This window comes from Salvelinus sp. IW2-2015, linkage group LG3, assembly GCF_002910315.2.
Source record: "Salvelinus sp. IW2-2015 linkage group LG3, ASM291031v2, whole genome shotgun sequence".
Lineage (NCBI taxonomy): Eukaryota > Metazoa > Chordata > Actinopteri > Salmoniformes > Salmonidae > Salvelinus > Salvelinus sp. IW2-2015.
Genome location: NC_036840.1, coordinates 13854279 through 13872983, shown reverse-complemented (window position 1 = coordinate 13872983; position 18705 = coordinate 13854279). Strand labels below are relative to the sequence as shown.

The 18705-nt window shown below is 41.7% G+C and overlaps 1 protein-coding gene across 2 annotated transcripts in view; it reads right to left on the bottom strand.

The window, feature by feature from the left end:
• LOC111951281 (TBC1 domain family member 22B) overlaps window positions 1-18705 on the bottom strand; it is a 205656-nt gene that overhangs the window by 159614 nt on the left and 27337 nt on the right. For both annotated transcript variants that reach the window (XM_023969344.2, XM_023969338.2), the window contains exon 6: window positions 8399-8469. In XM_023969344.2, coding sequence (XP_023825112.1) covers window positions 8399-8469 — 71 coding nt within the window. The remainder of the gene's footprint in view (window positions 1-8398; window positions 8470-18705) is intronic.

Here is an 18705-nt window from a genome sequence, read left to right as displayed (position 1 = left end):
TTGCTAGCTCAAGCTCGTTAGCTTGCTAGCTCAAGCTCGTTAGCTAACTCAAAGGAAATTCAAAGTTTCTCCATAGAAGCCACTCCTCCTAGGTATAATTCTTTGGACGTAATTCAGATAACGCTGGCCATAACAAGATGCCCAGGGCTTCAAGCTGCCTCCTCAACCCTCGCTGGCTCTCTCCCCCCCGCAAAAGTTCAGTCGCATCTTGCGCCATAGGCTACACTTGCCTGTGCATCACGAATGTAAACAAATAGCATGCCTGCTCTATCCACACTGATTGGTTAAGTAATTTAATGCGCTAAATGTTTTTTTTTTATCTATTAAAAAGGGACGATAACCGGTTCAGACCTTTATTTTGCTGGTAGGCAACAGTGGAACAAAACAAAAAAGGTGGTTCTGTTCAGAATGAAACGATTGGAAAATAATTCAGGTTCCAACCCCTGGTTCGTGCATGATACTGCAGTCCACTCTGGGATTCGTTTGAATCGCACAGTGACTGAGCATTCTAACTAACTTCAACAAAACTACCATCCATCCGCCACACTTACAGATGCAATCAAATATATTGGCATAGTTGCACCTTACTATGAAGTGCAATGGAGTAGAATGCTCTGTTTTATCTTTTCAAAACTGGTTGAATAGCTATTTTTAACCATGAAGGCACCTGCAACTTACCAGGTGAGAAATTACACAGCAAATGACAATCATTGCCTCCAACCAACTTAATATGAATATTCAATAATATAGTCCTAGCTATTCTTTTACTTTAAAGTGAAAAATCTCAATTTCAGTTTTTTTTCTTAGATCCTGTGCAGTTGTAAGTCAAACAAATTCACTCGCAAACAACGTTTTTTTCAACTTAAAAGAAATAGTGAATAATTCAAGGGTGCCAATATATTTGACTGCATCTGTATTTGTGAAAATTAGAAGAATCAATAGCCGGGCCCTTGTGAAAGTTTTGGAAGAGGAGAAAGTAAAACTATGAGGTTCTGACAGTCAGTAGGCTACTGTATTACAGCTGGCCAGCCGAGATACATCTAAAGATCCCATTTACTTGCTGGTGATTCCTTTCTCCACTAATCGCTCTGTGAATCAATGGGCTGGCACCTGACACAAACACACACAACCTGTTCTCCCACTGCCCTCCCTCAGGAAAAAAAGAAGCCTATGGAATCAATTTAGGGATTAAATGAAATCTTTATTTTCTAGCGAGGAACTGACAAACCAAAAAAATTCTACTTAGTAGAGCGCTGGAGAGGGTTGCTGAAGTCTGAACAATATGTGTGTGTGCGCAGTAGGTTGTGAGAAGTCAGCAGGATGAAGAGAATTGATTTTGCAGGAAAACAACAGCGCCTCAAAACGGTGACGGCAGCCCCCTCTGCTCCCACAGAGGCCTGACGAGTCATCGCTCTAGTTTAAAGATGATTCCCTGCTGTTTTAATTCGTATGACAAAATCACAGATACACAAACATAGGACTACATGCAGAAAGACACAGAAGAGGGATACCAAGAACACAAGAGCACAGACAGAAACACACATACCACACAGGGGGTTCAATAGCGTGCATCGATGTGGAGCTCTAGCTCTGGGTCTGAGTCAGGATGACAGATGAGCCAGCCATAGGCAGATGAAGGTGAGACATACCAACTTGGCGTAAAACGCCACCCTACCTCAAAATCATTTTATTTTGAGTGATTTCATTTATTTTCTTTACATTTTTAGTTGAGTGGCAACCAGGGAAAGTGTTGGGGGATAAAATGGTGATAGTTTCCGTGAGAAGTACAGGCAGGGGTCATGTTAGCCCAGGTGGCGGGTTACCAAGTTAATGTAGGCCTACCTGTCATATTCACTGTGTTTATGCAAGATTTGTTGGGACATAAAATTCATAAATAGGATGCTAACTAGTTAAAAGATTACATTTCGGATCTAGCTAATGATTAGCCCAATAGGGTAAATGCAAATAGGCAACCCCATGCTTCAGCTTATTTATTTATAGCCACTATGCTGCATCAGTTGGGCTACAGATGATAATGCTTATTGCTAATAGCATACCTGATAATATGGACCATGTTGTACCAAATCATTTTATCCATATGTTAGTCTCATTTCTGGAGGTGGAAATTGTATTTCAGATGGTGCCAGTACAATTGTATTTTCATTCATTTTGGAGTAGAAGGTCCTTTTAAAAAGCCACCTGAACTGAGCTTCTCAGTCTTTCTACATAAAAATCACTGGTGTTTTTCCCTCAGAGACCGTTCAGACACACGGGCCGTGATAGCACCTTTCTATCACCTGCTATCTACCCTGTCCTTCATTGGCACCTCCAAAATCAGTGTGACAGTCTCAGCATGGCAAACACTGAGGCACCAGGGCTTCCTGTAGCCTGAAATGGGACATAGTCCTGGCCTGTAGGGAGAAGTACTCAATGGCATGGTGCCTCTTGCCAGCATTGGGAATTTTGGATGAAAAGCGTGCCCAAATTAAACTGCCTGCTACTCAGCCATAAAAGCTAGAATATGTATATACTTTGTAGATTTGGATAGAAAACACTCTGAAGTTTCTAAAACTATTTGAATGATGTCTGTGAGTATAACAGAACTCATATGGCAGGCAAAAACCTGAAATGTGAGGTTTGTAGTTTTTCAACTCATTGCCTATAGAATACACAGTGTCTATGGGGTCATATTGTACTTCCTAAGGCTTCCACTAGATGTCAACAGTCTTTAGAACCTTGTTTGAGGCTTCTGCTGTGAAGTGGGGGCGAATGAGAGGGGATTGAGTCAGAGGTCTGCCAGAGAGGCATGAGCTGACCACGCGCGTTCACGTGATAGTTAGCTTGCGTTCCATTGCAATTCTACAGACAAAGGAATTCTCCGGTTGGAACATTATTGAAGATTTATGTTAAAAACATCCTAAAGATTGATTCTATACATCGTTTGACATGTTTCTACGGACCGAAACGGAACTTTTTGACTTTTCGTCTGCACCTAGTGATCGCGCCTCATGAATTTTGATTACTGGGCTAAACGCGAGAACAAAAAGGAGGTATTTGGACATAAATTATGGACATTATCAAACAAAACAAACATTTATTGTGGAACTGGGATTCCTGGGAGTGCATTCTGATGAAGATCATCAAAGGTAAGTGAATATTTATAATGCTATTTCTGACTTATGTTGACTACACAACATGGCGGATATCTGTTTGGGTTGTGTTGGTCTCTGAGCGCTGTACTCAGATACTTGTATGTTTGAGGAATTTTTATTATGAGATTTCCGTTATTTTGAATTTGCCGCCCTGCAGTTTCACTGGCTGTTGACGAGGTGGGACGCTGCGTCCCACATTTAAGCTGGTTATAGCTGCTACTTTTCAGGTTTAGTGGCACTAAGTTGTTTTGAGTGCAGAGATATGATTTCTATATACAGTTTCTACATGGGTCATTGCATATGAAAATCAATTAATGAAAAAATGGCTTTGGAAAAAGGCCCTTGATTTGATATATAATGACCCATAGGCCTATATGCTACATCTAACATGCAGTGCTGACTATGGGGCCTACACTAGGCTATATATCACATCTGGCCTTGCAGCCACATCAATACCACAAAGCCAGTTAGCTGCTACTTTACCAGCACTTAACATTTAACAATTCCGCTCCATTAGGAAAGTGTACACATTGCCACGGGCGGCTTAGCCATTTTTATCAGCGAAAATCCACTTAATTGACTCCCTCCAGGCACTGGAACCCAAGTGGACGATTCTTCTTTAAAAGCTTCTTATTCATTATTCCAGAAACACTTATTATTTTTCACAGAGCCGGAAGCTGAAGAAGTTCTCTCTGTGTCTTATGGTACAGACAGACAGAGACGACTCTAAACATAACTGTAGCGTATAGAGATATCACCCAGGGAGAGGTAGAATGATGCGAATATAAAAAAGCTCATTCACTGTTTTCTTACCTTATAATTACCTCCGTTTCCTAATAATGATTGAGACAGTTATGTATAATTTGTGCAGTCAGGTGTTTAAAATGCAACTGGGGGGGATAGTATGGGTGGTGATGCAGCATTAAAATGTATTAACAACCTAGAATGCCTGATTGTCTCTTTCAGAGGTGGTAATACAGCTAGCGCTAACCAGCCTCTGGAAAGGAATAAATTGAATATCCACGGCACGGTCGGGAGCAGAGAAGGTCACAGGGGACGCGCCGAGAGTGAAGTTTTATTATGTGGCTCCAAGTTTATGGAATAGCGGTAGAGGGTGGAGAATAGATTCTCAGAGCCTCTCCTGTCTATCGCAGACTGCATCTTGACAGAGAGGATTTAAAGGTCAGGGGAGTGTTCAGATATCCCAGGATCCTTCAGGAGAGGATAGGGATGGCATGTTGCAGGGATTTGGTATCTCTTTCTGTCTCCGCCCTTTCCATTTTTTTTCAAACCACAAACACTTGCATCTCTCATGTGTCTGTTGTGCAGTATAGGCCTATATTAAACATTTGGTGGGAAGAGTCTGGGGGTCTAAGGGAACCTATCAAATATCCCAGAAAACCAAGCCGTTGAGAGCCAACAGCACAACCTGATAGGGTGATATTGAATTGGGATATTGATGACTAATCTGAATCTGATAGCCATATTGTATCGATGTGCTACCATCATCAGCAAAATAATAGGTGATTCCATTTAGAGGCAAAGCCCAGATAGAGTGCAATGTACTGTAACCCATTACTTCCCTAAAGTTTCTAATACACACCATTTCCTATCCTGCTAAGCATTCGAAATGTAATGAGTACTTTTGGGTATCAGGGAAAATGTACGGCGTAAAAAGTACATTCTTTTCTGTAAGAATGTGTTGAAGGAAAAGTAAAAATTGTGAAAAATAAATAGTAAAGTACAGACACCCCAAAAAATAACTTATGTAGTACTTTAAATTATTTTTACTAAAGTACTTTACACCACTGCATCTCAGCCCCTCAGACAGAACTGGGGACCTCTGACACTAATTTGTGTTGACAACTAAATCTTTGCCGTACCCCTAGGCAATTTAATGAGCTATTGTGTCTGTGGGACTACACACAGCAATTAATGTGAAAGTCACACCACTCAAAGTAATGCCCCACACACTGAAGTGATCACCAGACTGAAGTCACTCACTAGTTGGGTCACTGTAAACTGCAACAATAGCTTAATGAGTAAACATTCTGTATCGTGAATACATTATTTGTGCCTGGCAATTAATTTCTAAATGGAGGTAAAGAGCGTTATTAATCTCCATGAATCACAGGGAGAGAGACAGACAAAGAGAGAGACAGACAAAGAGAAAGAGAGAGACAGACAAAGAGAGAGTAGAGAGTGCGCGCGAGACAGAGAGGAGAGAGACAGAGAGGAGAGAGACAGAGAGGAGAGAGACAGAGAGGAGAGAGACAGAGAGGAGAGAGACAGAGGAGAGAGAGCGTGCGAAAGAGAGAGGAGAGAGAGCGTGCGAAAGAGAGGAGAGAGAGCGTGCGAAAGAGAGAGGAGAGAGAGCGTGCGAAAGAGAGGAGAGAGAGCGTGCGAGAGAGAGAGAAGAAAGAGAGCACGTGCGAGAGAGAGAGAAGAAAGAGAGCACGTGCGAGAGAGAGCGAGCGCGAGAGAAAGAGAGAGAGAGCGAGAGAGCGAGCGAGCGAGAGACAGCGCCTAGGAGAAACCTGACAAGATGGTTTAAGGGTGTTTTCACACAGGGTGCCATTCAGCCAATTTTTGTTAACAAAATGAATGGTCCCTTTCAGACAATTTGTGAACACGCCAAAGGAACTCAAAAGAGCCCCGGAATGTGAACACAAAGCTCCACACGTTCTCTCGTCATTATTCTCGACTCGACTACTGCAACACCGTTTCCCCTGCCATAACCCCTCACAAGAGACGATGATGTACAGGTTCACAAAAGAAACGTGTGCCGTTTTTGAAAATGTATTAGCGATTGTCATGAATGCACAGAAATTCCTAAATATGTGTGGAGTTTTGTACTGACACAATGTTCAGATAATGTTTTTGCAATATGTGATCTATAGAACTTCATAAGCTGTTTATTTGATTGTGAGGTTTGAATAGTGTGAGAAGAGAACATATTTGGTGACAATCACAACATATGGTACAAAATCAATGCTAGCTCTTAAAGGGGCAGTAGCCTACATTGAGTGTTACATTTTCAATTACAGCATTATTTAATTAACTTCTCTAGGGTACGTGAGACGGTAGCGTCCCACCTCTTCAATAGCCAGTGAAACTGCAGGGCGCCAAATTCAAATACAGAAATACTCATTATAAAAATTCAGAAAACAAAACATATTTTACATAGGTTTAAAGATTAACTTCTTGTGAATCCAACCACGGTGTCAGATTTWAAAAATGCTTTACGGCGAAAGCATACCTTGCGATTATTTGAGAACAGAGCCCAGCAGACAAATCATTACAAACAGTAACCAGCCAAGTAGAAGAGTTACACAAGTCAGAAATAGAGATAAAATGAATCCCTTACCTTTGATGATCTTCATATGGTTGCACTCAGCAGACATTCATTTACTCAATAAATGTTCCTTTTGTTCGATAAAGTCTCTTTATATCCAAAAACCTCAGTTTTGTTCGCGCGTTTTCTTCAGTAATCCACAGGCTCAAACGCAGTCAAAACAGGCAGACAAAAAATCAAAAAAGTATCCATAAAGTTCATAGAAACATGTCAAACGATGTATATATTCAATCCTCAGGTTGTTTTTAGGCTAAATAATCGATAATATTTCAACCGGACAATAACGTCGTCAATATAAAAGGTAAACAAGAAAGGCACTCTCTCGGTCACGTGCATGAAAAAGCTCTGTGACACTTTAGGGTCCACTCATTCAGACAGCTCTTACTTCCTAATTTTTCAGAATACAAGCCTGAAACAATTTCTAAAGACTGTTGACATCTAGTGGAAGGCATAGGAACTGCAATTTGAGTCCTAAGTCAATGGATACTGTAATGGCATTGAATAGAAAACTACAAAACCAAAATATAACCTACTTCCTGAATGGATTTTTCTCAGCTTTTCGCCTGCCAAATCAGTTCTGTTATACTCACAGACAGAATTTTAACAGTTTTAAAAACTTTAGAGTGTTTTCTATCCAAATCTACCAGTTATATGCATATCATATCTTCTGGGCCCGAATAGCAGGCAGTTTGATTTGGGCATGCTTTTCATCCAAAATTCCGAATGCTGCCCCCTACCCTAGAGAAGTTAAGCAATAATACAAGGCCACAACAGCCACCAGAGCCATGGTAAAAATGGCATAACACATGGACTCGAGTGTAGAATTGCTTTTATACAACAGGTTACTAGCATTAAAAAGCAAGATTCTTTCCCAAACCATAAATTGTTCAACAAAATGTGATGCTACATTCACTAATGCTAGTTGTCCAAGTGCAATTTTAAGCATTCTCTGGTCGTTAGCTCTATTCATACCGACTGCCATGTAAAGCAAAGCCACCCGAGCGCTGGTTGACATTCCAGAACTTTGCAAAAAAAAGGGTTGATATGGAGGCTCCTCCCTCCACCAACTACAGAGCTAACAATCACTTTAGACTGAAGCTGGGAAGATAGCAAAGTAGCTGCATTTCATTTCACCAGTTTTTTTTTATTGACATTTCTTTGTATATATCCATTAAAAACTAAGCAGATTCCATGATTTCGATTGGCTGAGAAAAGGTGTCTGTCTCATCCAGACTCCCAACAGGTTCATTATTATAGCACAGTGGAGATCGAATTTCAATATTGCAACAATGTTGCAAATGTCTAGATGGTTTATACAGTGAGGATAAAGTGTATAAGTTGCACGGCTAGGCAGATGAGAAAGTGGATCTGTAAAAGTAGTAGTGCGTTGCTAGGTAACAACATAAACAATGGTACTTTTTATGAATGAGGCCATGTGTATGTTGCCTTGTATATCATGGGCAGGATAGGCTCTAACAATGGGTATTCCTAACCATCTGTAGTATAACTAATCAATAATACATGAGAGGCCATGTGTTCACAGAAGAATGTCATTTGTATCATGGCTGTGATGTGGTCATAGCCGTAAGGCAAAGATCATTAAATTGAGCTGAGTTCGTTTTTTTGGGGGGGGGGGTTCACATATAGTCCTCTTTAAAGTGAACTCTGGGCTAAAAACTCAGTTCTCTTTGTATTCACACTGCCCTTGCCTTTGAATGAGGACTCAACTCTTTTGCCAGTTCACTTCACCTATTTTGTGGACCGAGCCCTCTTTGCATTCACATTGTTATGTTTAGAAAGGAACCAAGATCTTTTTCCAACATTCACTCAATGCAMTCTGGGTTTTTACAAAGTGCAGGACAAGCCATTTCATCAGAACACCCTTACTTACCGAAAGGAGCTTCCACGTGATTGGACGAACCTGGCGCGGAATTCCAGACCAGCTCAACTTTCGTAATTCATCTGAAAGTGGAAAAGACAGAGAATTACATTATGACACTTTCAAAGAATATACAAGACCACTGAGATTCTTTGCCTGAAGAAAGCAAAAGAATAGAGAATAATTAAATGAACACAAATGTCAACAATTCCATATTCCACTACGAAGCCTTAGGATACAGATAAGCCTACAGCATCAGCCTAATGCATTTATCATGTTTGCTTCGGGGGGGAACATATTTCCTGGAAAGACAGCGACATGCATATTTACTGTACAGCCTATTTCCCCCAAATACTCAGAAATCACAACACCTACAGAGATCATGATGCCAGAAAATGAACCCAAAACATATGTTCGCTCTAGAGGAAAACATATTTCCTTGAAAGACAACAGCATGCAGATTTCTGAATTGCTGTATATTTTTCCCACATTCCCTGATATCCAACACATACAGGCATTGGGGTGCCAGGAAATGAATTCCAAACCCAAAGATTCTCCTCACGGTCTCTGACTTCCATAACATTAGAATTTGATGGGTTTAAAGAGGTTTCCCACCACATTGTCAGGAGGCCGGGTTCTGGGGCCCACTAGCGTTAATGTGAATAAATCTCACAGAGAGGTGCAAATTGGACTTTTAAATTGGGAAAGATGAGCTCCCTCTGGGTCTATAAAACCACCCCAAAAAAAATGGTTTATGCTGGATTCTTCACATTGGCTGTGTCCCAATTTGCAACCTATGTAGTGCACTTTTGACCATGGCCCATTAGTGCACTGGTCAAAAGCAGTGTACTACTGTATATAGGAAATGGGGTGTCATTTGGGATGCAGCCATKGTTTAACACTGGATTCTTTCACAATATGTCCACTGCATACTTCAAACTCTGCGAGAGAGGACCGTGCTAAATTGGGCATAAAAACACCCCTATTTGAAGAGGAAAGGTCTTTATTTCCATTTCCTGTTGACAACATGGACAACTACGCTGCCTACTCTATCCATTGACTACGGTAGATATGATGAATATTATGATAACAAAAAGACTGACTGAGGAAACTGGCTGAGTACATAGCAGAGGAACCTTTACATATTCAGAACAGGACATTCAGAAATGAGCTAGATGGCGTTCCTATCGCAAAATAAAAGGATGACATTGATTGGGGACTTGCTAGCCGAATAGTTTTGCTTTGTACATAACTTTATAGTTCTATGGTTTGTGCACTACTCTACAGAAACCTAAAGAAATCTGACCATGAACAATTTATCTTCACTCGATGAGAGTCCTTGAACATACATGTATGGAGCAGTGAATGCACATGAGGTACAGAGTTACAATTGTTTGCATTAGTCTGTGCACTAAACTATAGGAACCTTTAGATAGAGATATGACATTGAACCATCTCTCAACTCAGAGAGCCCTTGTATATATAAAGAGATATGGAGATCCTATTGAATTGCAGTGAATTCTCAGTATTGCTATAGTTTGCAACAAAATTCAGCTGTGAGAAGATTTCTGTTGGAGTGGATGGAACATCATTCAAATTATTTACGCTCTGCAAATTGAACACAACTAAACCTAAAAATAGATTTTATTTTAAAATAATCATTTCATAGCTTGCTTACATTGACACACGATAATGTCTCTTTTTGTATTCGTGGAAATACTTGGGAATACTTGAGATTTCCTAAACTACTGGTGATTTTACAGTCTTTTTTTTTTAACCAAAAAGCCCCCCCTCCTCTCCCCCAAAAAGCAAAATAAAATCACTGGCGGGACGGTTTTGCTCGCAGGCCAACTATTGCTGACCCCTGCCCTATACAGTACCCTACTTTTAGAGAGCCCTATTGGCCATGGTAAAAAGTAGTGGACTATAAAATGGAATACTAGGGTACTTGGGACGCACACAAGACCTTCACCGGTGTCATTCAGCCATAATTCACAAATGGCAATGCATCGAGCCTCGCTTCAGCCTAACTAAAGTTTAGGACTGTATCATTAACATTCCGCTTGTTTATTCCAATCCAAATTCAACAAGAATCTCTTCAGTGTAATTGCATATTGTGCATTGTCTCACTCGTGTTAGGAGAGCGGGGGAAACTGATTTGAGTGTAAATGAGATGACACCGGCAGGCAAAACACCGCTTCCTCTCCCCCTCCCCCACACCACCTCCCCATCCCACACACCACCTCCCCATCCATCCCTCCCTCCCACTCTACCTCCCCTTCTCTCTCTCTCCCTCCATCTTTCGAACGCTATCCCTCTCCTTCCATCCCTCCCACTCTACCTCCCTCCATGTAAAAACAGAAGCATCTCCGACTTAGGCCTAACCTCGACTCTTGTTCAGATTGCAGGCATGAAATTGGTACAACACAGCAGACATATTGATTAGTTCCAAATTACTTTGCCCGGCAGTTCTAAAACAAAAGCAATAGAGTATCGTGTTAGTGACAGATATTGCAATGGGAAATGTTGGCATGTTCTAAACAGGAAGGCCTGGATTAGTCCATTGGCTAAATCAAGTATCCACTTATACAATTACTAATACGTTGTATAGCCTATCACTAATGCTTTGTATACCATCGCCACTTAGGCTAAACAACATTCTGAACATGTTAGTTTTTCATCTATTTATCCTTTTATTTATTATTTTCATTCCCATTGAGATTCAAAACCATTTTCAGGGTCTCCTGAGTGGTGCAGAGATCTAAGGCACTGCATCGCAGTGCTAGCTGTGCCACTAGAGATTCTGGGTTCGAGTCCAGGCTCTGTCGCAGCTGACCGGGAGACCCATGGGACGGTGCACAATTGGCCCAGTGTCGTCTAGGTAAGGGGAGGGTTTGGCCGGCAGGGATGTCCTTGTCCCATCGCGCACTAGCGACTCCTGTGGCGGGCCGTGTGCAGTGCATGCTGACACGGTCGCCAGGCGTACGGTGTTTCCTCCGACACCTTGGTGTGGCTGGCTTCCAGGTTAAGTGGGCATTGTGTCAAGAAGCAGTGCGGCTTGGTTGGGTTGTGTTTCGGTGGACGCACGGCTCTCGACCTTCGCCTCTCCCGAGTCCATACAGGAGTTGCAGCGATGAGACAAGACTGTAACTACCAATTGGATACCATGAAATTGGAGATGCAAGAAATCAAGCATTTATTAGATATACACCATATAAAATCAACAACACAGTGACGGTAGGCATAGGATAAAGGCTAGCCTATAGAACATAGCAATTGTTCCATATTTCCTCTCCGTATCTCCAGGGTCTCTACTGACATACATAGATTCTATAGTGAATCACAGCCCACAGAACACTATGGTCGCGTCCCAATAATACCGCCTTCCTCCTGAAGTGTGCAATCGTAACTGACATTAATCTCACAGTGGGGAGAGAGAGTCGTACACAGCCTTATACACTTTCTCTCCTCGGCGCTGATAACCTCCAAAGACGACCGTTCTCATGGCCATTTGTGCAAGGTTTCTGTGTTTGGGAAGGCTGGAGGCCAGACATTTACCTGGCACCAGCTGGCCAGCAGTGTGAGAGCATCTGCCTGCTGCAGCCATACATCACAGATGGAATATCACCGAACATGATGGAACACACCCTTTGTGCTCGCTGCATTTTAAAACACTACTCGAAACTGACAAAGATGGCCGCAGCTGGAAAAATCAGGATTAGGTCAAAAGTACTGCGCTACATGGGTCCCTCTGATTGAAAGTAGTGCACTAATGGTTGAAAATGAGTGCACTATAAAGGTTATAGAATGTTATTTTAGATGCGGTCTGCATGTCCCTTTAACATCCTCTCCCTAGCTGACTCAGTCAGCTAACTGATGAGGAAATTCCATCCGGAGCTCCTGCTACATGGAGAAGGAAACAACACGACCTTGCTCAGTTTCGTAGAGCCAGGTCTTAAAATTGCAAATGCTGCTTCATTACTGGCCGGAGCTGTCATGTTTCTCAGAAAACACGGCTTTTTCAAGAATATATCACATGTTCATTAGAATAAAAAAGCAAAGCCTGAAACACTAGTTGAACAAGGTCCCTGGGGATGTGGACCTAGAACTAAATCAAATCAGAAGACGCAGAGCCCTGTGTGAGATTATGAGGGAAAGCACAGTGTGAAGCACGTCAGTCAGCATTGTGATTGTGTCTGAGCTATGAGGCTAATCTAAGAGAAACAGAGGAAAGGTGTATCCTGGACAGGGTGATACAGGCCAAGTCAAATGAAAATGCCAGCACAGACTACTAATGACAAATAGAATATACTGTAGGCCTATTTCTTCTAAAGAGAGAGGGGGGGGGGGGTGACTCGTCAGGCTTCGACCCCTGGAATCACATAAACACACATAGCTAAGACATGGAAAATGTGTAGAATTGCAGGAAATAACCTTTAAAAACAGCAAAACAATACTCTGCCCCATGCAAAATGTGTAAAATCTCTGCCAACAAGAGGGGTGTAGAATTGCAGAATAAAATTAGCTTTAAAACAACCACCACTGGCCATGCCCCCCCTACTAACATTTCCACCGCTGCTGAAAAATCCTAGGGGAAACACTGTTATGTCATAGACTCTCTCTCTCCCTGAGACCACTTCCTATCCTATCCCAGTCCTTAGACTACGAAGTTAATGGTTTATTCATGAGCTCACACCGGATAGGTCTTGGCTACAGTACAGTTTCACTTGTGGCCACGCCGGTACTTTGTAACATCGTGTACCTCCCGTTTAACCTTTCTTTGCTACCAAACCCGGATCCGGGATCCCCCCCATCAAAAAAGCTGACTAGCATAGCCTAGCCTAAAGCGACAGGGATATCATATAATCAAATGTTCATGAAATCACAAGTCCAAGACACCAAATGAAAGATACAGATCTTGTGAATCCAGCCATCATTTCCGATTTTTTAAATGTTTTACAGGGAAGACAAAATATGTATTTCTATTAGCTAACCACCATAGCAAAAGACACAACTTTTTTTTGTCCACCATTTTTTTCCTGCATCAGTAGCTATCACTAATTCGACTAAATAAAGATATATATAGCCACTAACCAAGAAACAACTTCATAAGATGACAGTCTGATAACATATTTATGGTATAGGATATGTTTTTTTAGAAAAATGTGCATTTTTCAGGTATAAATCACAGTTGTACATTGCAGCTGCAATCTGAAATAGCGTTGGAAGCAGCCGGAATAATTACAGAGACCGACGTCAATTACCAAAATACTCATCCTAAAACATTTCTGAAAAATACACAGCCTACAGCAATCGAAAGACACAGATCTTGTGAATCCAGACAATATTTCAGATTTTCTAAGTGTTTTACAGCGAAAACACAATATATCGTTATATTAGCATACCACATGAGCTAACATCACCCCAGCATTGAATCAATGCAAAAGGTGGTGATAACGTTATCGCCACCAAAATATATTAATTTTTTCACTAACCTTCTCAGAATTCTTCAGATGACACTCCTGTAACATCATATTACACAATGCATATAGAGTTTGTTCGAAAATGTGCATATTTAGCATCACAAATCGTGGTTATACAATGAGAAAAGTAGCTAAACTGGACAGAAAATGTCGGGCGCCATCTTGGAGAGTGACTTAGTCTAATCAWTAAATAATCATAAACTTGACTAAAAAATACAGCGTGGACAGCAATTGAAAGACAAATTAGTTCTTAATGCAATCGCTGAATTACATTTTTTAAATTAACCTTACTGCGCAATACAAGTTGCGCCAAAGCGAAGCTACCCCAAAAAAAATGGCAGCTTATGCGTTTAACATTTTTCAACAGAACAACGATTTATCAGCATAAATAGTTCTTACTATTAGCTGAGCTTCCATCAGAATCTTGGGCAATGTGTCCTTTCTCCGGTCTAATCGTCTTTTGGTCGAAAGATGTCCTCTTGTCCTGTCGAAATGGCCACTAACGTTCGGCATGTACAGGGAAAGTGTCCAACTCTTGAAAGTGCGTCACAAAGAAATGCCAGAAAATCGCAATAAACTGATATAAACTGAAATAATTTGGTTCAAAATAACAAGATTATGATGTCTTTAAAGCTTATATCGAATAAAAACATGACCGGAATTATCTAAGGAGCTAAAACCAGAGCTTCCACAACGATACGCAAAGCTCCTCTTTGCGCCCGAGCGAAGATCCAAAAGAATGGCCACCGTGATTCCAATCAATTTATAACCTTTGGGAACAAGGCAGAGACTCCATTTCAAGTCTCCCTATTCGCTGACACCCAGGGGAAGGCGTATGCAGTGCATCTCAACMRATAGAGGACAGGCAAATTAATACACAGGTCTCAGAACAGCCAGTACAATTCTGAATTCTGAYATACACATAGGAAAATTGCTCTAAGTCGAGTTCTGTTTCACCCACAGACATAATTCAAACGGTTTTAGAAACTAGAGAGTGTTTTCTATCCAATAGTAATAATAATATGCATATTGTACGAGCAAGAATTGAGTACGAGGCAGTTTAATTTGGAGACGAATTTGGACTATGTCGAAATGGCACCCCCCTAGTGGCAAGAAGTTTTAAGCATTGTAACAACTGTATCCCTATGGGTGAAGTTGAAGTAATGGATGCTAAATACCTTCAAAATATGGCCATGTTTATAATGTACTGTACAATCCCAACACAGATTGTGTCGTTTCATTCTCCAGCTGGAGAGTCAAGTGCTTGGATTTGAGTCCAAATCATGTGTGTGTGTGCTTGTGCGTGAAAGAGAGGAATAAAAAAATATACAGAGAAAAGGCAAGACAGGCCATTTATCAGGAAAGATGAGAGCTGTCAGTCTGTGTGCTGACTGAGTGAGGTAGTCAGTTGGGAAGCCGGAGCCATGCACTATTCAAACACTACTCAGACGGAGAGGGGGCAGTGGGGCGGACAGACAGCCAAGAGGTCCTCACACACAGCTCACATGCACAGACTCACAGACAACCAAAAATCACAGAAAACACCCATCAATAAACAAACACCTCACTCAACTTCTTCTGGCTGACTCCCCTGCTGCCACGAATCCACTACAGCCCACTATTTTCAACAAATACCAAAACGTAGCCCTCTTTTGAATAAAAGCATGTCAACAACACAAAACAAACACTTACATACTAAAGTGATACGCTATAATATCAGACAGCGACAGCAGATCCCGTAGGCCTATTTCTATCACGGCCGACAACAACCCAATAAAGAAAAATCCCCAGCAACATCCCAATACACTCCGATGTAAGGCCTGTGTAGGCCTGTAAAACTAAGGCGGACAGGCTACAATCTCAGTGGCAGGCAGATCCCCTTTTCTTCAAACGCAGAGGCCCAAGACAACATCCCCAGCAGATAAACTAGGGCCTACCTCCACATCATCACTATCATGGCTAAAAGGGATGTCATCCGGCCTGACGCATTTATGCGGCGCTGTAAAAGTTTTAGCTGATGCTCTAAACCTTAAGCACTATGTCTGTCTGTGTGAGAGGCAGAGTACAGTGCTGTTAACTCAGGTAAAGGACGAAGAGACAAGCAGCTGGTGGCGACAGGCTCGTGAACTAATAGGAGTCTTGTAAAAAGACACTCCTCCGTATTACCACCTGGATCCTGGACGATGGAATGTAGTCTACATCCCAAATGGTACCCTACTCTCTATAAAGTGCACTACTTTTGACCCAAGCATGTATAGCACACTAGGCCTATATAGGGTACAGGGTTCCATTTGTGACGCAGCCATGGTGAGATACAGTACAGATGACTGGGGAGTGAATGGTACAGTAAGGACCCTGTCAACTCCCCCCTAGCCCGGCCTCTCAAAGTCACTGCAGAGAGGTGGTCGGCTTCTTAAACTGATTGCATTATAAATTCCCCTACTTCTTATAAATGATCCTACTTCTCTCGTGATGTTAACAATGTACAATWTTCTAATTTCAGATGACACTTTTAAAAACCAACTTTTTTGAACTTCTCCCTAGTCTCTAAACTGTGTGTGATGCCAGCTTTTTAATGAGGTTGAGTAAAATAAAATGTTTTAGTGTCAGTTTTGAGGAAGCCACCAGATCTCTATATTGGTTGTGATTTGGCTCATGAGGAGTTCACAGTCATAGTCTTTGTTCTACTATGGGAAGACCAAGTTCTGCATGGCTTCCATTGAACCACACTGTAATCTAGTGAGTCACACTTTTTCACTTTTTCCGCATTTTGTCACGTTACAGCTTTATTCTAAAATTGATTAAAATTGGGGGTTTTCCTCATCAATCTACACACAATACCCCATAACGACAAAGCAAAAACAGGATTTTAGACATTTTTGCTTATTTATTCCAAATAAAACACTTCAAAATCACATTTACGTAAGTATTCAAACCCTTTACTCAGTACTTTTTTGAAGCACTTTTGACAGCGAGTACAGCCTCGAGCCTTCTTAGGTATGACGCTACAAGCTTGGCACACCAGCTATTTTCAGGTCTCTCCAGAGATATTCTATTGGGTTCAAGTCCGGGCTCTGGCTGGGCCACTCAAGGACATTCAGAGACTTGTTTCGAAGCCACTCCTGCGTTGTCGTGTCTGTGTGCTTAGGGTCGTTGTCCTGTTGGAAGGTGAACCTTCTCCTCAGTCTGAGGTCCTGAGCGCTCTAGAGCAGGTTTGCATCAAGGAACTCTCTGTACTTTTCTTCGTTCATTTCTTCCTCTATCCTGACTAGACTCCCAGTCCCTGCAGCTGAAAAACATCCCCACAGCATGATGCTGCCACCACCATGCTTCACCGTAGGGATGGTGCAACGTTTCCTCCAGAACTGACGCTTGGCATTCAGGCCAAAGAGTTCAATGTTGGTTTCATCAGACCAGAGAAATCTGTTTCTCATGGTCTGAGAGTCCTTTAGGTGCCTTTTGGCAAACTCCAAGCGGKMTGTCATGTGCTTTTTACTAAGGAGTGGCTTCCATCTGGCCACTCTACCATAAAGTCCTGATTGGTGGAGTGCTGCAGAGATGGTTGTCCTTCTGAAAGGTTATCCCATCTCCACAGCGGAACTCTGGAGCTCTGTCAGAGTGATCATCGGGTTCTAGGTCACCTCCCTGACCAAGGGCCTTCTCCCCCGATTGCTCAGTTTGGCCGGGTGGCCAGCTCTAGGAAGAGTCTTGGTGGTTAAAAATGTATTCCATTTAAGAATGATGGAGGCCACTGTGTTCTTGGGGACCTTCAATGCTGCAGAAATGTTTTGGTACCCTTCCCCAGATCCTTCCCCAATCCTGTCTCTGAGCTCTAGGACAATTCCTTCGACCTCATGGCTTGGTTTTTGCTTTGACATGCACTGTCAACTGTGGAACCTTATATAGACAGGTGTGTGCCTTTCCAAATCATGTCCAATCAATTGAATTTACCACAGGTGGACTCCAATCAACTTGTAGAAACATCTCAAGGATGATCAATGGAAACAGGATGCACTGGAGCTCAATTTGGAGACTCATAGCTGAGGGTCTGAATACTTTTGCAAATAAGGTATTTTWGTTTTTTATTTGTATTAAATTTCTTAACATTATTAAAAACCTGTTTTCACTTTGTCATTATGGAGTATTGTGTGTAGAATGATGAGAGGCAAAGTATTTAATACATTTTAGAATAAGGCTGTAACGTAACAAAAATGTGGAAAAAGTCAAATGGTCTGAATACTTTCCGAATGCACTGTATATTATGACGACTGGTATTCATGCAAACTTTTTCATTGAGAGATACTGCACCAAACATCTTAGTTAGATGTAAAATTGTGCGACTAATATCTGCTCGGCTAAAATGTAAAAAGAGTAATCGAGAGGATTCTTAGATTAATTCAGACTATTTTGAGGAAGTGTATGTATACAGTGTCTCAAAATGGACAAACAGCACTATTTCCGCTTTTTCTCGTTTTTCAAGCGAAGGTCTTTTAAGGTAGTATGCGAGCACACTCGTTCGGTTCGCCAATTGGCGGCAGCCAAATTGAAGCAGGCTGACGCTTTTAGACACACTTTCCTAAGAAGCTCGTCAGCCACTGAGTACTGCATAAATTCAACTGGGGAAAAACTCCATCGTTGGTGGCCAGAGGCCTTTCAAGTCTGGATTCCTCCAATTTGGGGATGAAAAGCTGTTGATAAAGTCGAAAGCACACAAACACACTTTGACACTAAAAGCAACTCAAGTTGGTGCTCTACAGCAGTTAGGAACTTAGGCCTACTTTAGAGTAGCCTTAACATATTACTGGCCTGGACAGGCAAAAACAACTTGTATTGGTT